At 41.2% G+C, this 27,571-nt stretch overlaps 1 protein-coding gene across 9 annotated transcripts in view; it reads left to right on the top strand.

Annotated features, from left to right (window-relative positions):
• PCNX1 (pecanex 1) overlaps positions 1-27,571 on the top strand; it is a 162,359-nt gene that overhangs the window by 50,705 nt on the left and 84,083 nt on the right. For 6 of the 9 annotated variants that reach the window (XR_012903471.1, XM_075927291.1, XM_075927289.1 and 3 more), the window contains exons 7-11: positions 6,125-6,257; positions 11,012-11,196; positions 21,691-21,781; positions 24,626-24,683; positions 25,921-26,138. Coding sequence is in view for 8 of the 9 variants with exons in the window: in XM_075927291.1 (XP_075783406.1) it covers positions 6,125-6,257; positions 11,012-11,196; positions 21,691-21,781; positions 24,626-24,683; positions 25,921-26,138 (685 nt within the window). In the remaining variant the exon portion in view is untranslated. The remainder of the gene's footprint in view (positions 1-6,124; positions 6,258-11,011; positions 11,197-21,690; positions 21,782-24,625; positions 24,684-25,920; positions 26,139-27,571) is intronic. The other 3 variants (XM_075927290.1, XM_075927293.1, XM_075927295.1) reach the window with 3 other exon arrangements.

The raw sequence follows: 27,571 nt of genomic DNA, 5'->3' as shown, positions 1-27,571 counted from the left end.
GATTACTTCAGCTCATATGCCTAGGCCACCAGGAGTGGTCTTGACCTCTTGCTCCCTTCCCACCAATAGCTTAGACTCACCATCTTGCAGAACTTCACCGAAAGGCATGAGGTTTAAGGGATACCTCAAGAGGCCACATGATAGGTGTGGCATCTAACACACATGTCCAACATTACACACACTCTGACCTTTACAAAAATAACCTGTCGGGCGTTTTCTTACTCAGTTTCTTCTCCACTAGAGGTGGCTGAAAAAAGGAATTCCTTTCTTTGAAAATGTTTAATTTTGAGAACTTGCTCCTGAAGCAGGATGGAACATCAAAACCAAAATATTGATAGAAAGATTTCAGACCAGGAACCCTCATATTTGTGAAACTGACTGGAGCCTTCTAGCTTTGCTGCCAAGAAGCAAGATTGCCCAGCCACCAGTGCCAGTGTCCCCTTGGAGTTCCAGAGGTGCTGTGCTCCTCTGTCCCTAAGAAGAGTTGGAAGTGGCAGGGAGAAAAGCAAGGCACTCTGGTGTTGTGCTTCTTTGTCTTTGGGGATGGGTAGAGGGGTGGGTGGAATGCCTTGCAGTGTGCTGTGCTTCATATGTTTTGCTGAATTTGTAATAGATTCAGCAGAATACTTCACTCTACTGAACTGGCATTTCCTGATTAAACTAAATTCCCAACCATCTCTACTATACCACTCCAGGGTTTTGTGTGTTTTGAAGGAGGAGAGGACCTGGGTTCAGGATCATCATGGAGATGCAGGGTCCTTCTCCTTCAGCTGAGTTCTCTTCCAAAACATAGGGTCTCTTCCCCCATGATCAGCTGGCTTCCTCTTACCTTGACCCACCTATTCCCATTCTTCCTACTGCTCGAACGTCTGTGGTTGATAGAGCCCAGAAAATCTGCATGTAGCTGCGGACCATGTTTGCAGATCATGGTTTGGATGTGGATACAAATTTTGTGCAGGGCAGTACCTATAGGCCTTTCCCCATTCATCCTTTAAACTTTTTGCCTTCGCCATCCGTCTTTTTTTTTTTTTTTTCTTGTAACTTTGTCTCTGGTTGAGAAGGTTGGGGAAAACTGATTCTCCTCTGGGAGTGAGCCAACCTCCATAGTGAGCCTTTATCCCAGAGCGCTTAGTGCAGTGGTCACCAACCAGTAGATCGGGATCTTCTGGTAGATCTTAGAGCCTCTGACAGGTGATCCTAACTTGTTTTGCCCCATGGCTATCAAGTGCCAGCACTTCAGCTGCTGCTCCTCCTCCCACAGCTGTGCATCTCTGGCCTTTTGCCTTGGAGCTGTTCTTCCAAGACCCTCCTGCTTGCTGGGCAGAGGAGGGAGAGGCGGGCACTGATGTCAAGGTGCCCCCTTCTCTCACCCTGTATCCCATCTCCACAGAACAGAGGGGAGGCACAACAGGACTAGAGATGGAGTTTGCTGGCTGCTTTTGGGAGAGGTGCAGGGCTACAGCAGGGGTGAGCCTGCCTTAGCCCCACTGCTCCATCACCCAGGAGCTACCTGGGGCCAGCAATGTCCAGCTGGAGCCCATATCTTGAACCGCTACCCCAGTCACAAACACCTTCCCATACCTCAAGCCCCTGCCTGAGCCCTGAGTCCCCATGCATCCAGACACCTTCCCAGGGCTGGCACCTAGAACCTCCTCCTGCACCCCAACTGGCTGCCCTAAGCTCAGCTCAGAGTCCCTCACAATCTAAACCCCTTCACCTAAGACAAGAACCTACACTCCAACCTTCTGTCCCAGCCTGGTGAAAATGAGTGAGGGGAGGGGGCAGAGGGAGGATGGAGTGAGTAGGGGTGGGGCCTCAAAGAGGTGGGGCAAGGATATTTGGTTTTGAGGTAGATCTTGGATTGCATTTAAATTCAAAAAGTGATCCCGTGCTTAAAAAGGTTGGAGACCACTGGCTTAGTGACTGTTTTAGAATTAAGTTCTTACATCTACCTGTGTCCTTGGTCTGGCAGAGACAGGATAGCTCAAGGTGGATGCCTCATAGAGGTATTCATCATTCAGCACTCTGGCATATCAACCATGTTACCCAAATCATCACACCTTCACTTCAGACTAATTACGTTAGAGAAGAAACAGGTGACCCAGGAGAAGAGGGAGTAAACAGAACTACTTTATTGCCCAACACAACGTACGAATGGCTCAATTCCCCCTTTGGCCCCCTGTAGCTCCTTAAAATTGTATTGGATGCCCCCTTTCTAGGGCTGGGCCAGTTGCCAAATTCAAGTTTGATCCGGAATATAAAAGATACTTCACCTCAGGCCCCTTATTCACCATCCCTTGAATCACTCACCAGTATCAGTGGCAATGCAGCTCTCCAGCCCTCACTGGGAGGTCCGTGCCCACACCCTCCTTTACCTCAAGTCCCTGTGCTGAGCTGGCTGGCCCTGCCCTTTTTACCCTTCTTGATGAATGGTCCCTTTCCATGACACAGGTTTACTCTACCAATTTAGCAAGGAGAGTAGAGTGGTGTCTTTAACTAGCCTCCATACCTCCTGGTCCCTTTCTTAAACATTTCAAATGTCCTATGTTTGTGTACCTCTCTTTGAAGTGGGGGGGGGGGGGGAGGAGAGAATGAGGGAAACAGGAATTTACTAATTTTACAGTAGAAACTCTGCAGCAGATGGCTGAGAAGCAGCACACTGTTAATTATTAGGGTGTGTTGGCAGCCAGGATGGCTGAAAACTGCATGGATGATTTTTAATCGCCTTAAGTCAGAGAATCTGGCCCTGTAGGGGCAAGCAGATGCCTTAAGCAATCTCACCCCCCTCTGATTTTACCCTCTCTATTCTCCTACTTCTGTTACCCCTTTCTGCCCCTCTTTGAAGCAGAATTCCTTTGTCGGTTTAGCTTAAAGCCATTGGTACAGAGGTTGTCATAAGTAGACCACAACTGCTTTTGAACAAACCCTGAAATCTTTTTATTTACTTACTATTATTTTTAATAATTTTCTCTGGAGTCTACACCTTGCCTGTGTTTCATTGAAGAAATTTAGATCTTGACAAAAAATCATTGACATTAGGATCCGGTTTAAACTGAAATGTGCCCATGCCAGGGCATGCGCTGTTCAGTGGAACCTAGCTAAACTGATACTAGTTTGTAGGCAGTGCAGACCATAGTAATAAAATTCCTGAACAACTACATCAGTATGTAAAATACTCATTTCGATCAGTGTTCTTGGCTTTATTTTACTGCTGCTTGGAAAAAGTTACAAACAGCAAGTCATGCAACCAGCAGTTTGTAGTGGAGAGAGGACTAAAACAAGCCAGCCTGAGGGTGGGATAAACTAATTAAGAATCCCCTCGCTCTCATCTGTTTTTTTGCAGCATCTGAACAAAGGAGGCAGGCAGAGATTCTTATCCAGAAATCAGGGAGGAATGATGTATATCCAGTATGGAAAGGCTTGCATGAAAGATAAACCTCCCGGCAGGTTCAAAGTATGGTGCTCTAAGATAAATTCTACTTATTTCCAGCTGTTGAGAGGAAGATTATGTATGGGTGGGCTGAGTTTGTCAACATGGATTTTGTTGCGTCTCCACAAAAGCTCTTGTATTGATCTCTGAGTAGTAACATACATATTTAGTTGCTATGTGTCTTGTAAACTTCACATCTAATTTTAATATCTTTTAAACAGATACTAACAAGTCTCTGATGGCTCATTAAAATTAATCATTAAATAGAAGAAACAGTTTAACTCTTTTGGAGCACACCATATCGTTGTAAAATTTGAATGCTTGAGAGCCAAAGTTGTATTGTAAATAGAACTTTCTAAGATGGAGAGAGAATGACCCTGTGGAACTTTGCCTATGCTAACTGATTTACTTCAAAGATTTGACTTTGACTTACTAAAACTGGGCTTTTCAGGAATTAGCTAATTCATTATTGCATTTCTGTCTTAAGCTAATTTTAATCCTGTTGCACTCTGCTAACAATATAGCACTATTTGTTTCTATAATGTTAAGATTATATATATACTCCACTTTATAGCCCACATGAATTTAGATTGATTGGCTTTACAGTAGTGCGCCTTTGTCTAGAAATATTCCTAAAATAATTCAGTGAGGCGAGTCTTGTGAGTGATGCTGTATATAGTGGAGCCAGTCCTGTACTCTTCAGTAAACAAAAAAATTCCAGCATCGTAGAGTGGAATTAGTTTTACTGAGATTACATTTACACTACAGCAGAAAGAAACTTTAGCTACGCAGTTCCAGCTACTTGAATAATATAGCTGGAGGCAACGTACCTTAAGTCAAGTTACTGTGGAGTGGTCGACTGGAGAAATTCTCCCGTCAATTTCCCTTGCTTTTCTCTGGGATAGAGTAACAGGATTGACAGAAGAGCAGTCTGCAGTCAGTTTGGAAGGTCTTTGCTACACCCACTAGGTTGACAACCATTGGATTGATCTCAGAGCGTGAATCTGAGCTGTAGTGTAGGTGTAGCTTGAGGAGTGAACATTTGCCAAGATGCCATAAGTTATCTACCTCTCAAATTTGAAACTTACATGTGAATGCAGATGCTCAGGACTTAAGAGCCCAAGTTTTTATCTGAACCACAGTTCTCATTGCCCAGAAGGTAGTTTGTTGCTAGTTTTTGTTTTGTTTGTTTACATTAGACTGAGGTTTTTTTTTGGTTGCAGCTTTGACATGTAACATCTTGAGAGGACAGAGTTATGACATTCACTGATTTTAACAATAAGTTAGCAGTCTAAATTGGACAGCAGGAGAGGGTCTTCTAATAGAAATCTTTTTGTCCTGCAGTTTAAAAAAAAAAAAGTGTAATGGTTTTCATACAAGCTGACTGGGTTGTCTAATGGCAGCTAAGAGAGATTTAAATCTCAAAGGGGGTCTTTTGGTTCCAGCAGCTGAAATGCATCTGAGGGCTTCCCGTGCCGCTCCTATAGAAAGTTTCAAGAAAATGAAAAAGCTCAGTAGGTCATTGTCAAATTATCTAACAAAGCACATGCAAAAATTACGTACAAAGAATATCATTAACGTTGCAAAGACCATTAATGTCAGCGTTAAGGTTTCTTGGGCAACATTAATTACTTTCTCCTGTGCATATGTATTCTAATACAAACCTTAAGTACATGGTCACAATTATCCATAGGACTCTTGCTTCATTCAGTGTGCAGAATGGACAGTGCTCAGTTAATAAGCAACTATTTTGTTTTCTCCAGGTGGTTCATTGTGTCATTCCAGGCCATTGTTCTATGCACAGTATTCAAACCCGCCTCTATAGACTTTTCACTTTCTTCTGAGATTTTCTGTGGCATTCAGCACTAAATACTTGTGAAATGGTCAAAGACTAATTTGTTTTCAAAACCTCACTGTGATGTGAATGGGGTGGTGTTATCCCTGTTTTACAGGCCTATAGTCTGATTTTTCAAAACAATTTTAGCATTATATAGCACTTAATATGTGTAAAACAGAGCTCCCATTGAATTTAGTTGCAGTGGTGAGTGCTCAGTACTTTCAGATTCCAGGGTCAGAAGTCAGACAACCAAAGCATGAGGAATATCACATAATTAATGACCATCAATGAAAAGGTTAATATGAATAACTCGAGTAAAATCACATAGAAAGTATGTAGCATAAGTAGGAATATCATTCATTTCACCTTGACCAATATGGACAAACTTTTCATATCCAGTGTAGAAAACTTGCAACCAAATGGTTCAAGTTATGCAACAGAAAAAAGGGTCCTATAAAGGGAAATATCAAGCAACCTTAATAGGCAGTGGTACCAGCGCTACCTATAATTGATCCCTTATATTAGGGTGCTGAAGAAGTACATTCAGTTCCCGTCTCAGAAAAATCTAAAGTCTTGAAGGAAATAACTTTTTGGAATCGTGGCTATTTGGGCACTGGGAAAAGTAAAGTAGAGTGCATATTTAAAATAAATATAAATCTAGCTATAATGTACTTTCTTTATCCTATTTAAGGTAAAAGATGACTGTAGTAAATGACTTGAGTACAGTAAATGAAAATAACTAGTTTCTCTTGCTGCAAAATGCATTAATTAGGGTGTGGGTGGGGGAAGAGACGTTAGTTGCTGTGTATATATCTCGGACTGGGTTTCTGTTTGACCTAAAGTCTGTCTTGATGCAGCAGCACAAGCCAGCGAGGAGATGGTCATGTTTCACCGTGAACGCAGCACATTTAGGCGTCAGGCAGTACGGCGCCGGCACAATGCAGGGAGTAATCCCACCCCTCCCACATTGCTCATCGGATCACCCCTCAGGTATGGTATCTAAATGTTCCACCCTCTTTAGCATGCATGCAGCAGACTACATATTTCCCACACCCACTAGCATTGCCAAAAATCACTCTCCTCACCTTTAACCTTTTTGGGCTGTCTCTGCATGTCTTTGGAGTTGTTGAATTGTGCATGTGTACGTGGCAGTCTTTCTCCACATTGGCAGTTAGCCAATCTCTTAACATGGCACCTGTGGTTTAGAGTAACCACCAAAAAAAATGACAAACTGACTTGTACTCAGTTCTCTTGAAACTTTAATTTCATGTCAAGTCTTTAGATACTTTACATTTCAAATATAAATAAGAAAAAGCTAAATTAGTTTCTTTTTCTGCCAAGGGGAAAGTGAGGAATATGAGTATCCACACATCTCAGGGATTGTAGAGGGGAAGGGTTCACAACATACTATTAGGATAATGTAAATAGCTAAACCATCTTGCAAATGTTTTAAATCTTAGGACGCAGACATGAAATAATTCATAAACTAGCATAATCTTGTTTTTAGATGTAATAAATCCCATAATATTGCTTGGAGGTAACTCTACTTATATGTGGTACTTGATACATGTTAGGGTATAAAATACTAGGACTGGAAGGGACCTCGAGAGGTCATCGAGTCCAGTCCCCTGCCCTCATGGCAGGACCAAATACTGTGTATATATCTGTATATTCTTAATGCCTTGCCCTCAACCTTAGTTAACAACTAATTGCTCCCAATATTCAGAATTTATAAAATAATATTGAATATTAGGATTGAAACTTTCGAGGTCTTGCCTTTAGACACTTGGCATCAATTTTTCTGTTCTTTGTGGGGGGAAAAAGGAGAGTTACCCTTAAGTAAGAATGTGCATATCTTCTGTTTCTTTGAAGATGATGTTTTATCTTGAAGAAAATGCAAATCTGGTATAAAGCAGCTTACATTTTTCCGTCTTCCTCCCTATTTGGTCATCTCCTCTTAGATTCTAAAAAATAAGATACAGAATTTGACACTCTGCTCATTTGCATGCAGTGGCTCATGTAAATAAGACGGTGGGGCTGAGAGAAAGTTTAAAATCTGTTTCCTGTGTCTTACACTTACTCAAGTGTGTCTTCCATTTCCCCCCAAATATAGTTATTTCTCAGTTGTTCCTACATGGAAGATCAGTTGTTTTTCTCCCCTCCAAATCAGTTGCATTGGTTTGTTTTATGTGTATAGACATGCTCTCCCTGAATTTTGGAACCCACTTTTTTAATGAAGATGCATAGGTCTAACCCTAGGCACCAGTAATCGGCTGCTGAGATGGAGAGAGAGAGAAACTACTCAAGAATTTCAGATAATGTTGTTAGAGTATGGGGTACTTGAGTAATTAGAGGCAGCTTGGATTCTGATACCAGTCTAGCCTACTTCCATTATCCAGGATACAAGTTAATGAGGAACACTTTTATTGGCTATTACTATACATAGCAATACTGAGTTGGTTTTTTTAAAAAAAATACAGTTTACTAAAAGAAAAGCAGATGTTGATCTTTATTCTGATTGATTGAACATAGATAATTTTTAAACAGTTTTGAAAAGTGAATAACCTAACATTGAGGGCCATAGTAACTCTCCATATTTTCTTGATTCACCTCTGTCTGCTCGGCATCATATTTGCAGTGTGTTCTCTGCTCTTCTGATGGAGGTAGAGTAATTATATTTTGTCTGTTGGAGATCATGCAACTCAGTTTGAGTACCAATAACTGCGCAAAAGCCTGAGATTGGTAATATCTGGACCAGAGAGAGCAGAATATGAAGCAAATGAGGAACTGGACCAGAGAGAGCAGAATATGAAGCAAATGAGGAACTGGACCAGAGAGAGCAGAATATGAAGCAAATGAGGAACTATCTCAGATATCTCTGCTGCTTAAAACTGTAGCTGGCAGCTGCCACCTTCTCACCTGCCAATGTAGACACCAAGATTTCCATGACACCTGTGACATACTGGTGGATTTTTGTGGTGGGGACAATGAGAGCGCTAAACTTTGAGAATATAACTTTTTATTCAATGACAAATATTCAAGAATGAGAAAATACAGACAAATTTTGGCCAAGTAAATTATCTTCTTTATATATGTTGCCTCTGCCCTGATTTGTGCCTGTGTGGAACCCATTATTTTAGATCTCTGAAGATCTACAAAGAAGCACATAACCAGGAATAAACTGAAATTAAGTGTTGGGAATGTGCATGTAGAGCCAAATACTGGTAGTGGACACCTTAGAAAAAGTATTTGGTGCTGGCTAGGAGCTCAATATAGTATAGTTTAAAATGTCTTAGCCTATGGTATATCTGACTTCCAGTCAACCAGTGTTACAAATGACCTCATTCTTACAGCAAGAGGCTCAACAGTTGTTGGTTATAGATTTCTTTGAAATACAAACTGATTTTTTTAATGATTCATGTTAATAATTCTTTAGAGTTCTAAACAACTGGTGAGGGGTGGGAGGGGAAAGTGCTCCCTTTGTAACTTGGTGTTAATGGGAGTTGTATTTGCACTGAAGAAACTCAAGTAAGAAATAAAACCTCAGGGTGCCAAAAAAAACCAAACAAACCACACGCCATAGAAATATGAGTATAATCCATTACAAGCTGATTTTACAAATTATTGGAAAATTGTTGATTACTGCAAATATGTAGGTATTTCCTATTTCTGCTAATAGGAAGTAGTTCTCTCTGTAGTTCTTAGATTGCTAAAACTCAATCGTTGCAAGTTACAAACTTAAATAACAGCTAGGCATATTAACCTTCAGTTGCCCTGATACCGTTTTCTTAAGTATTCTTGCCAATGAGACTTTTCTTTCCTTATCCCTTGACTGTGGCATAATAGTAGATGTCCTAGGGATGGTAATTAGAAGACATGTGCAATTGCACTTCAGATTTCCAATGTACATTTTTACAAGGGTATATTGGCACTGAAACATTTTTATTAAACTAAACAAATTGTGTTGGTAACTAGATATTTGACCATGAAAAAGATTTTAAATTAGTCTCTAGTAAACGGATGGCGTTTTGATAAAGTAGGTATGTGGATATATAGTGTCCCATTTAAAAACAGATTACTTCCAGATGACCTGATAAGTACCAGTATTGTGTTGGGCACTTCAGACATAACGCTGGCACACTAACTTCAATGTGCATGACAGTCTGGACTTGTAAGATTGTTAAATTTACTTGTGTTTGAAATGGAATGGCTCAAGCAGCTTTTTGTATTCAGAATTATCTTGTGAATAGCTGTCCCTGTTAGATATTCTTTGCAAACTGTTCCTCGGTATTTAGCTTTCTTATTGTCATAGTATTTGATAGTTAAAGGAAGTTAATAAGTACAACTTTTAATTTGTAGCTGTTTTTGAAGGAAAGTCTATTCAGGTAATTATAGGCTGTTCAGATTAGTTTTATTGTTTTGCTTGGTAATGCTCAACTGAGTCAGTGTTGTATTCTTGAGGGATGATGTGTCTTTGAATCTTACTTCCCTAAGGACTTCTGTTACCATGTAGTTCATTGAGAACCTTGTCTGTGGCAGCAAAACACGAAATTAAATAAGATTGAAAAGCATTAAAACCCAAATACGTTAAATAGTGGTAGTGATGTGGAAGCTTGCTTTTGTTCATGTGCTGTGTGCATGTCTGCTTTTTGTGCATGTGCTTTTTTAACACCCATTCTGAATACATAATCTTGTGGTTTTTCCAATGGTTTTGTGAGAAGGGAACTGAAAACAGAAGTTCTAGAATATATTCTGTTGGCGTAATAAGGTATTTTTATATAAAACTCAGTTGTTGTCTTGTTATGCAGATGTAGAATAGCATCTTCCTTAATGGCACCAGAAACCACCTATACACTGAATTGCTAAAAAGAATGGACGCTGATGTTCTTTGAATCATAGGGGAAACCTGATTTGCCCAACCAAACAATAAAATATTCAACATAATAGGACTCTCAAGATAACTTCTTATTTGAACAGAGAGAAAAAAAATACATGTATTATATATTGCAGTTGTGCAACATTTAATTTCTTACTTCACAAAATGAAGGAAGACTAAAAATACAGTAGCCTAATATGTGATCTGCAAGCCACATTTTTAAAAGTAGCATAAATTCTGTGACTTTTTTTGGGGAGGAGGACTAATTTATTTTGGAAGACTTCAGTCATGGCTTAGTATGACCACCTACAGTGTGTTACTCCAGCAGTTCCCAACCACAGATTGGTGCTAGGCTGTGAATCACTGGGGGTCGGAGCTGAAGCTGTCAGTTTGCGGTGGCCTTAGGGTCTGGGGCTGAGGTCCAGAGTTGATGTAACTCATGTGGGCCCCTACCAAAAGCAGATATTTAACAGGTCAGCAGCTCTTGCTTTGAGAAGTACCAGAGGCATTTAACAATTAAAAAGATGTTGTCTCTGGTAATTAAATATTTTAAAGTAATCCCTTATACAACCTTTCCATTTCACATGCAAATGAAAGTTATGAATAGCATTATGTGCGACAAATTATAAAGCAGTAAGAATAAGCAATTTTTAATTGGTGTAGTAGAGGACTTGGAATATATTTACTTGGCTAACCTCTAAATACTCTGCTGTACAGCACTCCTGAGGAGTTAGCTTATTTAAAAGGTCCAATGGATTTCTTACAGTATGCTTTATTTTAACTTTGTCTTTTTAATAGCTTTGTTACGTCACTTCTAGCTATTTTTATTCTTCCCTGTAATGTTTCCCCAATCCCTGTTTTTTCGTAGCCTTCAAGATGGTCAGCAAGGCCAGCAATCCACAACACAGGTCAAAGTCCAGTCCCGCCCCCCTTCCCAGGCAGCTGTGCTCAGCGCTAGCGCTTCCTTGCTGGTGAGAAATGGGAGTGTCCACTTAGAAGCATCACATGACAATGCATCTGCTGTAGGCGGTAGCAGTTTGCACGATGAACTTGGTATGCAGGCCTTATGTAACCTTGGTGACATGGACGTTTAAATGCAGCAGATTTATGGGTAATATTGCACTGAAATTAATTTAAACTGAGATCTTCATTTCAGAAATGTGTGGATGCATTTCCTAGTGGGAAATATTACTTCTGTTAATTTCCCCACTCCTTCGTAATTGTCTTCTCCCCTGCCTTTCTTTTAGCAAGTATATTAAGAAAATACCCTTAAAAGAGGGAGAGATTTAAGTGATGTTGTGTTTTCAAGACTTGAACAGCTAATAGTTGCACTTTAGAAGCTGCTTGAATTAACTCTATTGGTTTCTATTGACTCTATTTCATTTTGATCTCCGAGTTTAGCAGGGATTGAATTCTATACTTCAGTGGTTTTGTCTGAGTGTTTAAAAATGTACTGGCTCTGAAAGTCTCCAAAGGATTCCTTTTCCTAGTGGGTCATGATATATTGGACCTTCAGGGTGTGTGTGCAGGGAGACAGACAATGCCAGTTATTGCATGTTCCATTTGTAAGAAGTCAGAAACTTAACTCTTATTGAAACATCTCACTGTTCATATTTCTGAGAATTTCTAATAAAACTTTATGTGAATGTCCTGCTATTGCTGTAACCAGCATTAAGTTACCACAGTCAGGAAGATATCTTCTGCCTGTAATGTTACTGGTCGGTTGGAAATTTCTGGACTTCCCCTCTTTCAGTCAGTCTTTTATTCATTGGGTGATTTTTAGTGCTTACTTGAAAGTCTTAAGGCACTTTGCAAATATTAAACATCTTTAACCACTTGTGTAAGTTTAGTAAAATCATTACAGATAGGGAAACTGAGATTCACTAATGTTAAATGACTTGCCCAAGATGATACAGTAATCTCGTTCGAGATTAAAGTAGACTTGAGACAGTGGTTCTCAAATTTCATTGCCCCCTTTCTTTGTGTCTATTCTTGTGGGGGGGTTGTAAATAGCTACATATAGTGCTACCCAGTAGAGATGTGAATGGATAACCAGTAAGCCTCAGCCTTAACAGGTGAGGCTTACCAATTCTAATTAATTGGTAGAGGCTGGAGCATCTCCCTGCCTGTTACTGGCAGGGAGCTGTCCAGGCCTGCGGGGCCTACCGCAGGCAGGGGCTATTCCAACTGGCCGACTGTAGCAGCCCCTCTGTGTGGCAGGCCTGGCCTGAGTAGCACACTATAGGCAGGAAATGCTCCGGCTGGCTAGAACAACTCTTGTCCATGGTGGAGGAGGAAGCCCCCCACACCTCTTTTAATTGCCTTACTGGTTAAGTCAATTAAACAGGATTTTACATCATTGCTACCCAGCTCTAAAGGAAGAGTAGAGAGGAGTGGCTGCTGACTCGGTGTCCAGTCTGAAGACAGCACCAGCATAACAATAAATGTGGAAGATGAAAAATGAGTGTCATCAATACAGGTTGGATCTCCCTGGTCCCGCACCATCGAGACCTGACCTGTCCCAAAAGAAGGAATTTGGCAGCTATGGGGAGGTCCTCTGCCACTGGCCTCCCAGAACGTTCCCCCTCCCCGTGTCTGGCTCTGCTCTGGTGCAGTGCCTTTGGGCTCCAATTTTCAGGGGTTGAACTTGGGCTCCATCCCATTGTCTCTGGCCAGCTGGGGACAGAGCTTCCCAGCTGCTATGGCCCCTCTTTTCCGTCAGCTGCTGGGGCTCGCTGGCTGCCCCACTGCTGCCCTGCCTGTCTGGGGCTCCTTGGGGATGGTTGCCCCACTGCTGCCCCAGCCAGCCAGGACTGACCTGGGTTGGGGCTCCCAGCCAGTTAGTACTCCCAGCTGGACTACAGATGTTCCTGGACCAGGGAATCTTGGATTTAGGAGGTTCAACTTGTTTTACTTTTTGCAGCTTACCTAGCATCCCATTGCCATCCTCTATGCCACTGCCACTTCTGGAGTCCTGCCACTTCTAAGGGATGGATTGGTAGTGTGGGGGAAGGTGAGCGATTGTGGGTGGGAGGGTAGAACCCATACCTGGGTGGCAGGTTCCAGGTGCTCCTTCAGTCCTGTCTGTTGGGTGTGCCCGGGCCTCCTGCATGAGTCTCAGCCACAGTTCTTCATTTAAAAAAGAAAAAAAAGCACACAGCTTGCACCTCACTTAACACATTCCTGGGTCTCCATTGGGAAGCCTACTCCATAGTTGGAGAATGCAAGGACGAGCCTCCCAATGGAGGTGATCTCAGGGGGTCTCTTCTCTAAGTAATGAACCATGGCTCCTAACTTTAGCTAAAGATTTTAAGGTCAATATGGGCCTTCTAGTTTCCTTGGCAGAGAAAACAGCAACGATTTTAAAATTGAGTACCTTATAACACTTAATCTTTATTCTAATTATTTTAAGGAGCTACTGGTCACATAGTTTGAGTGGAATTCTGTAAAATCATTATGTTGATAAACTAGCAGCTGTTCTGTTTTAGACATCGCTATAATCCCACATTAGGAGATAAATGTGTGACATCATTATTCTTCACAATGCAGATGAGAATTTGAAGAGTTGCTTTGTGTAGTGCACTTTTTATGTACAGTTTAGCATAGAACTTGCCACTCAAAGTATCTTCTCGTTGCATTGTGTGCAAAATTTGAAAGCTGTAGAACTTCATTGTTACAGCAGATAGGAGGATGGTTCTTCCGGTTTCCTCACAGAAGATTGCCAGCTGGCTCACCTCTTGCATAAGGAGCTGTTATGAGCTGGCAAAAGTCCTGCTGCCACTGAATGTGATAGCTCATTCCACTAGAGTGCAGGCATCTTTTCACTGCTGGAACTAGTTTATGTATAGGCATCTTTGCATTAGTGAGTCTGCCTTTCTCGCACCTGGTAGCTGCCAAAGGCCAATTAAGTACCATGAATCTCTACACTCATTCTAGAGCCACCACTTCTGTAGTATTCTCTCATCTTTGTAGAAAATGCCCACATTGATCTTCTCTTCTTGCCACCTCAATTCAAGAATGTAATCTGTACTTTGCTGCTCAAGTACCACTGTGTTAGGTTAAATGCAAATTCTTCCAGGGCTTCTCTAAATAGGTTAACATAACTGTTAATACTCAAGTATTTTTAACATAAACACTTTTATATGCAGAACTTTCTTAGAATTCACCCACCACTCTTCCTTTGCATAAAATGACTGAGAGAGCTGATGCCATCTAAGTGACCAACCATATTACTGCCTATATTTCTGTGCCTGCAGGATAAGCTTGGGTGATCTGCTGTTCTCCTTAAATTTGCTAGAACCATAGAATCCTAGAACTGGAAGGGACCTTGAGAGGTCAAGTCCAGTTCCCTGCCCCCATGACATTTAACCACCCTGACAATTAGGAAGCTTAAATCTCCCTTGCTGCAATTTAAGTCCATTGCTTCTTGTCCTATCATCAGAGGCAAGGAGAATAGTTTTTCTCTCTTCTCCTTGTTGTTAAGTCTCTTTTATCAAACCACAATTGTTAAAACAATTAACTTAATAAAAAGCTAAATTGAGAGTTTGAATACTTAAATTGAAGCAGTATTTTTATTTGCTATCTCTTTGTTCTCAGGAGTTAGTAATACTACTTCTGTTGTGCCTCAAATAATTGCAACATGACAAATAACTGTTGTCAGTTTGTACAGACATTTTATACTCAAAGCAGTTAAATATGGCATGAGATTTAAAAAAAATATATAAACTTTATATGCTAAAACTGCTTTGGTAAGAGGATGGAGAGGGATAGATTCTTATTAGCTAAACATTCAGCATCTATTTAGAGCAATGATTCTTGGTGTGATCTGTGACTGTGTTGCAGGTGGGATGCAGGCTCAGGACTTGTTTTCGACCTGCAGAGTTGGGAGCCTGTACTGACTCTCCAGCCCCCGCAAATTTGGAGCCCCAACTCCCGCTTCCTGCTTGGGGGCGGAGGGAGGGGAGGTAGCCTTACAGGTGGAAAGACTTGCATTGAGTGGGTTGGGCTGTGGTCCAAAAAGCTTAAGATCCACTGATTTAGAGTCTTCCAGAATTAAATACAGAATTAGATGTGTCCATTGGCAACTTTTGATTACATCTTGGGAGAGGAACTCTGTGACTACTTCCTCGTCAGCTCATTTTCTACACTGCATTGTCAGGATCTCATACGTGAACTGAAAGTCTGTCCACAAGATTCCATGCTGCCCAGGTCATTGGTTTTCTGAGCATATGACCAAATCACATTTTAGCAATTAATGAAGACTCCAGGTGGAAAACTCATTAACTCAGACTGAAAGTCTGGAATCTAATAATAGAATCTTTTTTAGGCTACCCAAAGCTTAACCACCCCCTTCTCCCCCCGCCTCTTCCCCCCCCCCCCCCCAAAAAAAAACCCAATCTTGTAGTTTTCTTTCCTGCTTTGGGTGACAATAAAAAAAAAGTGATGTTAATAGAACATAACTTTTTTTTCCTTTCTAAAAAAAGGACAACTATATTTAATCACAAAGATGCCAAAATTTGAATCTTAGAGCCATATTTGTCATACAAGTCAGATAACCTTCACTATGAAGGGTATCCATTTTTAGCAAAAGTGTGAAACATAGCAGATGTTGTAAAAGTGCATCTTTTTGTAGTTAAAATGCAAATAAGAAATCTTATATTTTTAGTGTTTTCCTTTTGTTGCAATTGGTCACGTTTCTACTTACATAGAGTATGTTATCCCATGATGGGCTTTAAGGACTTAAAATATTCTGCATTTGCAGAGTTGGGTTTTTGATAGATTGAAAAAGGTGTTGGGGTGAAGAAAGTGAGCGTATATGTTCCAGTATGAAGCCTAACTATGTTAAATTCCACAGTTGCAAACTCTTCTGAGACCATGTTGATGTAATAGTATAATCTTTTAAGATGACAAACTTTGTTTGGTGTCCTAAGTAGCCTAGTCCTTAATGGCACATAAATTGTATTCAACTAAATTAACTAAAACTAACAGAAGGAGAGGATATTTTTGGTGAATATTCAATTCTGATTGTATTAACTGGATTGCCTCTGTTGCTTTCCTTAGCAGGCTGTTAGGTCAGTTGTGCAAGAGCTTTGAGAATTGGGGACATCTCAAGCTGACTACCAGTTTCTTTTAAAGTTAATTTGTTGTTCATGTGATGAAATGTGGTGGTTTTTATCAGTCATAAATAATAGTGTCATGGCCAGAATGAGGCACATGGTCTGATGTTGAAGTTCAACTACTAAAATCTTTCTACTGATTGTGAAATTTAATTACATAAATGGGATAAATCAGTGGTGGTAGAACATATGTATGAGACAATAGTATTAAAATTTACTTCTGTAACATAATTGCTTACTACATTGATGCTTTGGAAAATCATGGAAACTAACCTAACCGTAATCTTAAATTTACAAAATGATATATTTGAAACATTAATTCTTCTTTGAGTGCTTGCTTATGTCCATTCCACATTAAATGTGTGTGTGCGTGCCACGTGAACTAGTGCCACAAGTATTATTTTTTTTCCTCTGCAGTATCCATAGGGGAGCAGCTCTAGAACCCTCTCAACTTGCATGGAGTGATATAAGGGATGCTGCCAGCTCCCCTCACCCTCAGTTCCTTCTTGCAGGTAGTGAGAGTGCATGGAACATTGACCTCTCTACTAGCATTGCTTAGGCTATGTAGAAACTTGTACATTTAGTGTAAATAGTAATAGAGTGAACCTGCAGCAGTAGTTAGTTTTGTTAGTCCCATCTGGGACTCAGACAGGAGATGGGGCATGTCCTCTTCCCCAGCCTTTAAGCCATGTGGTCATTGTAAATGTTCTGTGCCCATCAGCAATCCATATAGCAGTTGTCTCGGGTGCTTTGGTGGAGGGCACATAGGTGACAAGTGTCACATCTGTAAGTCTTTTAACGCTAGGACTAAGGAGGAGTGTGAGATCAGGCTCAAAGTTCTCCTGATGGAGTTGGCACTCAATCTAGCCTCAAAGTAAAGGTCCAAATCAGCATCCAGCACATCAGTGTCTGTGTGTAATGCCCACTGGCGCCGTAGACAAGCAAGCACCGATTCCCCTTTGCAGGCCCATCGAAGAAGCCAAAGAAGGCTGGTAGGGGTTGATCTCCTACTCCGTACAAGGAGAAAATCAGGGCTGAGAGTGAGCTAAAGACCCATCTTGGGCAGCTCTTCTCCCCATTCAGGAAGTCAGGCCTCAGCTCATGAAGCAGTGCAGCTTATCCTGTTCCAGGGCTAGAAGCCTGGACACAGAAAAAGGCCTCAGTCAGCTTCATGTGTTGTTGACGCCCGAAGCTCTCCAGGTGCCACTTGTACCAGGCCTCGTGGTACGCAGACTGTAGGGTATAACCACCTTGGGGCCCTTTCATCCATCTTCATCAAAGATCCTCCCCTAGCATCCCACCTGTGATACATCTAGGTCTCACTCTTTATCCTGGTACCAGTTTCAATGCATGAGGCATGGATGGCTGGTCTTTTGTCACGGATCCATTGGGCGCCAGCAGTCAGCAATGCCCTCTGGAGGTGCGCATCACGGTTGGAATGATTCTCCTTCAAATGTGACCATGGACACACTTGCTCCAGTAGATTCTGGTTGCTGTGTACAGATTTCTCCAGATATCTCTCTGGTAGGGAGCAAAGCTTGATATTGGCAGGGCAACCTCCTAGACCAGTGGTCACCAACCCATAGATCGGGCTCTACTGGTAGATCTTGGAGCCTTTGACAGATGATCCTGACTGGTTTGCCTAGGAGGCTGTCAAGTGCTGGCACTTTATCTGCCCATCTCAGCACTGCTATGCTGCTTCTGTCCTCTGCCTTGGAACTGCCCCAAACCTGGAGCTTGTTGCTTGCTGTGCAGAGCACAGGAAAAAGAGGAGGGAGTGCTGATGTCAAGGTGCTCTTTCCCCACCCTGTACCCCATCTCCACTGAGCGGGAGGGGGGGGGAGGGGAAGGGCAAGGATGGAGAGAGATTGCTGGCAGCTTTTGGGAGTGGTGCATGGCCAGAGTAGGGGTAAGCCTGACTTTTCCCACCACCACCATCAAGAAGTCACCTGTGCCCAGCTGGAGCCCGCATTCCAAACCCCAGCCCTAGTCCTAAACCCCTCCTTCACTCCAAACCCTGGCCCTAGCCCTGAGTTGCCCTGCACCCAAACTCCCTCCTGGAGCCTGCACCCTACACCCATCCTGCACCTCAACTCCCTTCCCCAGGCTCAGTTCAGAGCCCCTCCCACACTCCAAATCCCTTAGCCCAAGATCAGAGTCTGCATCCCCCTCCCCCACACGCCCGTCCTCTGCCCACCTCCTGGTAAACATGAGTGAGGCTGGGGGAGGGAGGGAGGGTGGAGTGAGCAGAGGCGGGGCCTCGGAGAAGGGTAGGGAAGGAGGCGGGGAAAAGATGTTTGGGTTTGAGGTAGATCCTGGATTGCCCTTAAATTGAAAAAGTGATCTCATGCTTAAAAAGGCTGGAGACCCCTGTCCTAGACCCCCAGTGCCATCTACATCACACTCACCAAAACCTGCTCTGTGGTACTCTTCTATCCCCATAGTGTTTCACTTGGCCATCCCAACTGGCCTGCTTGGTGTCAGGAGTTTTAGACAGGCTGATCGCAGCCCCCTCCAGTGCTTTAGTCTTCAGAAGAAAAGACCCTCAAGTACATGTGAGTGAGTGAAAGGGATCAACCTAGTGGACCATTAGTGGATACAGTGGAAGTCACAGTACCAGATGCCGCCTCCTTGTCACTGGACAAGGCTATCACTGGGATCCCACACTCTGTCCCTTGGGTTGATGGCAAAGTGCACCAGGAACTACTAAACAGGTTGTGTCCAACCTTACCCTGCATGCAGAGGAATTGGAGGAGCAGGTGGATTCCCTGTTTGATGACCTTTCCTCCACAGCTACAGCTAGAGTGGCCCTTCTCCTTCACCCAGCCAAATGTAAGAGTTTTTCATGGAGGGCATTGAAGCATGGTATCTTGCCCTCGTGTTCTTTGATGCAGTCCATTTTAGACTGACTGTAGCTCAGGAACCAGGCTTTAGCGAATTCTTCCATGAAAATTCACCGTGTGGCCATTTCTATGTTACAGCAGCCAATCCAAGGTCAGAGAGAACTTGCATTTGGATCACCTCTTTCATATGGATCTGTTAGAAGGATCTGTTATGAGCAGGCAAAGGTCCTGCCAGCCCCCTTCATCAGAGCTCATTCGACTAGAGTACAGGCATCTGCAGAGACTTTCCTTGTGCATATCCCGATCCAGGACATTTGTAGAGCAGCTGTGATGTGGTCCTCTGTCCAGATATCATTATGCCAGCAGGTCAGAGATGATGCTAGGTTGGCAGACGTGTGTTGCAGTCTGTGTGGCTGTGTACTCCTACCCACCTCCACGGGTATTCTTTTGGAGTCATGTAATGTGAAATGGATGTGATCAAGCACTTGAAGAAAAGACCTGTTGCTTAACTGATATTCTTTGAGGTGTATTGCTGATAGCCATTCCATGACCTGCCCTCTTTTCCCCACTATCAGAGCTTCTGGCTAGAGGGTACTGAGGGTAGGGAGAGTCAGTGGTGTCCCTCAGAGTGCACCACACAGATGCACTATAGAGGATACCACAGCTGCTCCCCTATAGATACTGCTGAGGGAAAATCTTCCGGCACTGGTGCACGTGGCAAGTACATACACCTAATGTAGAATGGGCATAAGCAAAACACCTCAAAGAAAGCCAGCTGTGGGACAGGTAAGTCTTCAAATATCTACAGTGTCCAGTAACTTCTATAATCAATATAAGATATAATTATAGTGGAGAAACTTTCCTTTAGTGCACATTGTATATAACTTCTAAAATGTATAAATGTTGGGCCAAAGCAGCCTTTTCCCTTTTGGTCTAATTTACAAGTGGCCTATTAACTCCAAGTTTCCTTTTCCCTTACTTTTATAACTACTGCTGTTAAAAGTGGCACTTAAAGTCTCTAACTCAAAGAGATTTTTTTTTAAATTTTATGCAGATATTCTCTTCTCATTTTGTGCTTTTAAAGGCACTTTGCTTCTATTACTCTTTGTTGGCTGTTGCCTTTCCTATCTCTTCACCTTCATGCACTTCTCTAGGGGTAATCTGATGTACCTCCTTCCAAGACTTTACAACAATTTAAGGTACAGAAGTTTGAGCAGTCAGGTGTATGTATAGAGTGGAAGAAAGAGAGGGCTTGATCATGTTAGATGTTGCTCTTGGATGGTGCACTACAGTTTTTAATATCAGGAAGCAGAAAAAGTTTTCTTATAAAATTAAAAGAGAGAAGAAATAAAAGCTAAAAGTTGTGTTGATTTTGATTTAAAAGATCTAAATAACTTATAGTATGTACATGTGGGTGTACATGTGGAGACATATTTATTCTAGACAAGAGGGAAATAAGACATTCCCATTAAAATAATGTTGAGAATTAATTTTTAAATATTTGGGCTGAAATATCCTGAATCTGGACTTCAAGGCAAGTTTCCTGGCTTTTGGGGAGAGAAGGGCACAGTAAGGATAAGTATCTTGTGGTCAAGCAGTTTACTGTCTGGGCTTGTTTTCCTTTGTTTTCTAATGTAACTTTTAGTTTAGGAACAGGCTGGCTCTCTACTATTGTTAAAATAGAAGCTGTTTTAGCTAACATAAAACATCAAATTAATGGTGTCCCTTTAGCTGTCAACAATGGCTTAATTGTCCAAATGCAGTTCTTTTCTGCTCTCCAAAGACAAGCACAGACACAAATATATCTGAAAAACACTTACGCTCTCTGTAGAATTTTTTTTCCAAGCAGAAACCTGGCTTTAAAAGCCTCACAATTTTGCAACCTGTGGCATTTCTCCCTCAGTTAAGTGCCATGGTTGCCATCTGATAATGATTCATGATTCAGTAGTCTGTTGTAACAGCTACCTGGGTCAAAGTCTAGTGTATATTTTGTGAAATCCCACCAGTGCAATTTGCCATTTCAAGTAGCTTGTCCACTGGAAGGATACCATTGTATTTTTGTTGGGTTAATTCACTGTTGTTTCTCTGTATCTTAATATTGTTTATTATCCTGAAAGTGTAACAGATACATTAATTTCAATTGTCTAAAATGTATATCCTGTAATTTGACATGAGTGACATGACTTTTGTTTTAGAGGAGAATGCTCAGCAATCTCCAGGAGGCCCCCAGCTTGCGACCACCTGAGTTCTGATCCCCCCCGCACTTAAAACCATTTTTGTAAGTGAGGAAGGGGCCAAAACCCCCGACTTACGCCCTCAGCCTGCATTTACGATGGCTCACAGCAGCTATCGTAAATGATGGTTCCCCTGGAACCAGCTGTGTTGCAAGTCGGGGGCCTCCTGTAATTTTTTGCTTCCTCTTGCTAATATTTTCTTAATCCATTATGCTAGTCATATGTTATGTGTTGACTTATTTGTTTTGAAATCTACATTTATAGCAAACCACTAAAATGTTACGCTTTAGAAATTAGTGTTGCTGGGATGAAGCAATATTGAGTATTTGATCGTTTTGACCTTTTCTTTAATAGGTAAGTTTAGCTCTACGCTCTACGAGACGGGAGGCTGTGACATGTCACTTGTGAACTTTGAGCCTGCTGCAAGAAGATCATCCAACATCTGGTGGGTGTGAAGACCAGTCAAAAGGCTTCTTATGTTATCTGCAGGATAATTGCAAGAATTTAATGGAAAAGATGGTATTTAATTTCAGTTATAGAAGACAAAGTATAAAAAATGCAAGCCTGTGTGTTTCTTTACTGTTATTCAGATTTTACAAGTTTAGCAGAAAACAGCATCAAGGTGACAAATACCATGGAAAATTATTGCCATGTACATGGTTACACTTTCACACACCTAATCTGCATCAGACTGTTCATATACTGAATGTATCGGCATGTATAGAATAAATCTCTGAATGGGGTGACATTAAATTATTGCTTTCATTTTTTGGGGGGGGGGGTTCGGTGGGGTTTTTTTGGCCAGATGCTCTTTGCAGGAACACACACACTAGAAGTTTTATTCTGAATTTATTACTAATTACTGAATTTTGCAGTTTACAAAAAGCAAAATAAAAATTGATTCTGTATCTTACAAATGTAGGACACTCTCCTCCATGAGCAGACGTTACAGAGGTAGGAGAACAAGGGCAGATAGGTGAGGCTCGTTGACTAGCGAGTAGTTGGGCACTTGAAGGAATAACAACACTATGACCCAATTATAAATGACCTGTCTTGTTCAGGATATTATTACATCCAAAGGAGGTCTTGTTTTTCCTTCCTACCTTTCATCTGCAGGGTGTATGCAACTAGCTATCTTGGTCATTGCTTGCCAGAGCAATAGATACTCTGGGAATTCTATGTCTCCCAAAATATATGCATATAGTATTTTAATATTCTGTAAAAACTGTGCATATTTTGTTTGAGTTTTTATTATTTGGATAATTTATTTTTAAATATCTTTCAGTAAATATGTAACAATACAGTTGACAAAATAGATTCAGGAAATGTTTTTTGATAAATAGATTCATCACTAGGCATATTAATACAGAACTCTGAGTAATAAATTCTTTTACATTACAATACAGAACCATATTTCCCTCATCCTTAAGAAGCAGTGCAAACGCTTGGGTAGAGTCAGTGGTAATAGAGGACCTGCGGGAGAGGGAAGTAATTGCTGGGAAGGAGCTTGGGTGTGAACTTGAATGATTGTTGAATATGGGTGGGAAAAGAATGGAGTCACTTATTTATGGGAAGGTAAGGAAGGGATTGTTATGGAGCTCCCCCATGTGGGCCATGGCTAACTCTTTGCCTCTCCTGTTCAGTTTGGCACATCTACCCTGTCCCCATGTGTTTGTGCTGTGACTCAAGTACCTCCCTCTCCCTATATGGTCCCTCCCTCCTCCCCTACACCTCCATTCCCATTCAGCCCCTGCTCCAGTCTGTTCTACCCCACTAGTCCCTATGAATCCTTGTCTGATTTCCATCCTACCCCCTACCTCCCTACCCAGTATCTCTCTCTCTTATCTCCTGACCTGGCCCAACATTTGCTGTGCAGCAGACACTGCATATTCTTTCTTTTCCCTAGTCGGTTGGAATTGGCTGCTCTAGACTAGCTCCATAGTGCCTTCTGAGGGGCAAAAGATGGAACTGAAGCAATTAATTGGAAAAGTCCTGCAGAATGACTTACTCTTCATTTTAAACTGAAGAGTACTGCTTATTTCACATAGTTTATTCTTACAATGAGGAGCAAAGTCTGAATGTCAAACTAAATATAAGGGCTGGCACAAACTAGAAAAAAAATCTAGATAGTCACGCTTCTGCTTACTTTGTAAAACACCTCAGTATTTTTATTTTGCATTTTATCAAAATTAATTGCATCTCAGGGACAGGGAATAAAGAAAATGTGTTTAAACTTCGTGTGATTCTGACATGTCACTGCAGACTATATTTACACTCAATTGTTTGTGTGTATATTGCTATATATTTAACATTGTTGGGAAAAGCCCAAGGGTTTGATTAGAAGCAATTTGGCCTTGGCCCTAATGATAAAATGGTGAGAACTTTGTTTGAACTTTTGCCTCGAGATAGAAGGTAATATTTTTTTAAAATGCTTGTTACATTTTCAGAAGTGTTTTAGAAGTGATTTTTAATGAAGGCTAGACTCCGAAGATGGTTACCTTTACCCTGACCTTAAAATGATCAGCAGCAATGTGGGGGTGTAAGATAAATGGGAGAAAGAGCTGGAGATAGAACATAAGTCTACTAGATTCTTCTACCTTGTGAGCCCAAAGGAGACACACTCAGACTTTCATTAAGGAATGTCTAGCACATATCTTCTGAGGGCTAGCAAGCTTTTTAAAAAAAGCATACACTTAGGCAATAGGAAATGGGGTTTCTTCTGAGACAACTGCTAGCCAATCCATGAATCCGTGACAAGATGGTAGAGGCGAGGAAGAATAGAGCATCTTCATTATTGTTTTTGTACCATATGAGCACTTTTTCATTCAATATATGGGTAAGATTTGTTGTCACTGTCCTTGTTATACATGGGAAGTGATATCTTAAAAACCAAATACTTATTTGTTTAAATGTGCTAAAGCATGAAGTCTAAGGGTATGAAATGAGGAGTAACGTTGGATCGAACTAATGCATCCCGGCGCGTCCTTTCACTTTTGAAACAGCTGTTGATCGGAGTAACACACCGGCGAGATTATGCTAATGAAGCGTGGGATATTTATATCCCCGCTTCGTTGACTATTTTGAATGCCTACATTTGCATCCCTAGTTCGAACGAGGGTGCAAGTGTAGACATTCCCTAAGAAATTACAAAAATGAATGAAGAGCCTTAAACTAAAAATTTGGTGTTGTGTTAGCAGAAAAATAAAACTTCAGGCATTTTAATACACTGGAGTTTCTTGTTGAAATCAAATGTAATATTAAATCTAAAGTATTTTCTCTGTTCCTATAGTGACACGGACTCTCATGTATCAAGTTCTACCTCAGTTCGATTTTATCCACACGATCTAGTAAGTTTTAAATTTATTTATATGATACAGCAGCATTTTACTTACTTGCATGCACATTTTAGAGCACTGATCCCCCATACCTCGTACCAGTTTAAAAAAAAGCAACTTTTTTTTACTTGGTTCTGGTGGAAATAAGCTCATTTTCAGTATTGCAGTGACTTCACACATATATTCATATTCTAAAGCTAAATTAAGATACAAGCATAACTGCACCTTTTAAAATTTAATTAAGACTAAAATATAATATTAAATCTGTATAATTTGATCATAAAGCATGTTGAAATTGGAGTAGGTTCTGACAAATGTAATACATTTGACCAAAAGATTGATGCATGTACTTAGGTGCATAGGAATAAGGTTCTACCTCTGAGATCTATAGGAGACAGAACTTATGAATTTCTGTCCTGCTGTTCTTAGAACCAGTCATGACTCTATCAAGGTATACATGTTGCCACCAAGATGTAATGTGCAAAGGTTAGATAAAGTGAAATGAGGCACACAAGTGAAGTGAAAAGCCCACACCACTTCATTGAACATACAGTACCTGGGTGCAAAAATTCAGTGGTTCCCAGTGTTCCCATGGCACACAAAACACTATTATTACTGTCAGCTTCAAACATACCTTTACACTTTCTTCTAGAGATGCAGAAGTGTAACTGTTCAAACGGTTAACCGATAAGCATCAGCTTCTATTATGGTTACATGCTACACAGCCCCAAATAGGACCAAACCCCCAAATAAATCTGTCTTGCTCTGTAAAAGGGTTTTATATAGAAATAAGTTTGCCCTTTTTGTTATCTCTCTCCTTCATTGATAATTGTTTACACTGGGATTGATAATAAACAAAAGTATTTTTATTAAGTACTAGAGGGCGGTGCCCCCTCTCTGGGGAGTAGGCAGCCCCAGCTTTCCCTTCCCCCTCTCCCCCCCCCCCCCCCCCCCGTCACCAGGGGAAAGGCCAGGTTGAGGCATGGAAGCCTACTGGGCCCTCCTCCCCCCCCCCCTTTTCCTTCCAAGGCCAGCCCAGCCCAGCCCCAGCTCTCCCTCCTCAGAATAGCTGATTACATGAAATGTCAATATATAGCCATTTATCTTTATCTAAAATCAGAATTAGTCTGTATCTGTGGCAAGACTTTTGCTTGCCTTATTATTGCACCTTTCTTCAGATTTGTGTAATAAGTGTAGTAGAAAGTTTAATTAGAACTTGAAAGTACTGTTAATACTTATTTTCTTTTAGCTTTCTCTTCCTCAGATCAGGTTGAACAGGCTGCTAACCATAGATACTGATCTGCTGGAACAGCAAGACATTGACCTAAGCCCTGACCTCCAGGACCATATGCAACCACAAGAGGAAGCAGCTAAGAAAGTTAAACAATACTACCGCTTTTGGATCCTACCCAAACTGTGGATTGGCATTCATTTTGATAGACTAACCCTATTGGCTTTGTTTGATAGGTGAGATGCTCCTGATTACAACTTGAAGGAACAAGGTTAAGAATAGTAACTAAATTTTGAATAACATACCAAATGATAAAAATGAATATATCTCTGGCAAGCCATATAAATTTATTGAGCACTGAAAAAAGAAACTGATCAAAATGTAATTGTACTAATATTATTAAAGCTATCTTTTATTTTCTTCTACTATTTCCTCATTAGTACTTAAATGGAAAATTCCAAATTATTGATACTAAAATGAGACAATGTGTATGAAGACAAGATAGTGACTTCTCTAGGAACTGTTTAAATACAAAAGATTGCTATTGCACTCTTCGCAGTAAAGCCAGAAAATTGAGATGATACAAGATAATGTTAGCCTCAGAGCCTCTCCAAATGGTTACAAACTGAAATAAATGCAAGTATAATTCAAGCAATTCCAGGGTTTCATCTTCTAGGCAGACCCAACCAAATCATGTTATTTGGTATCACCCGTTGAAATAAGGTCAACACGAATCCCTGTTGGCCATGTTTAGTCTGCTGAAATTTAAACAGTAATTTTTATTTTTCCTAAGTACAATTGTCTATGCAATAATAACTCTGTAAACTCCTGTTATTTCTATTAGTTAGTGCTACCCTGTGGTTTAAGTATAGAGTGAGTGGCTTAATGCCACTCAGTGAGAGAATAGTTTTAACTCTTGCACTGCACAGTCCTATTAAATGCATAACCATGTCACATACACATAAGATAGCTAAAGTATTTTTTTCTCACCTTCCCTAACGTGGTGATGGAATCCTGAGTGTCCTTTGTGGATCTCTGAGAGAGGCCCATATAACAGGCAACATTCCTCTAGCTGAATATTAAACTACTTTCCGGGGTCATCAAAGCTGCTTCTTGAATGCTTAATTTTTTCAGGATACTGACTGTCTTCCACTGCATGAGTTCAATGAAGAGTGGGGGCAAATGGGAGGTGGAGGAAGGAAGGGAAGGGACAGGACAATAACGAAAAAGGGATGCAATCTAGACGTAGCCCTTGGGTATTACAACCTGGTAGACAGATTTGGAGTACAATTTAGGTTTAGCTGGGTCAGATTTGAGTGAGTAGCATTGCAACACTGCGTAAAGGGAGAGATGGCAAAGCACGCTGCTCAGTTCCGTGGGACAGGAGCCACTGCTGCTGTGAGGCCAGACTCACCTTTCAGCCCCCGATACATGCCTCCTTTTATCAATTGTATGATTTGCTTAAAAAGCACCATGCATACATCAAAATGCTGGTGGAGTGGCAATTGTCACACTCTGCCTCACTCTTGCCTGCATTCCTGTTTATCTCAGTCACTTTGAACTCCATGGGAGCTTCTGCCAAAGCTTTGCTAACAGACATGTATTACAGTTGGCTAATATGTACTATGCTTATTTGCTAGGTTTCTATGCTAGCAGTTCTCTTCCAATC

Source organism: Pelodiscus sinensis, chromosome 4 (assembly GCF_049634645.1).
Source record: "Pelodiscus sinensis isolate JC-2024 chromosome 4, ASM4963464v1, whole genome shotgun sequence".
Lineage (NCBI taxonomy): Eukaryota > Metazoa > Chordata > Testudines > Trionychidae > Pelodiscus > Pelodiscus sinensis.
This window is presented reverse-complemented; position numbering and strand designations above follow the sequence as displayed.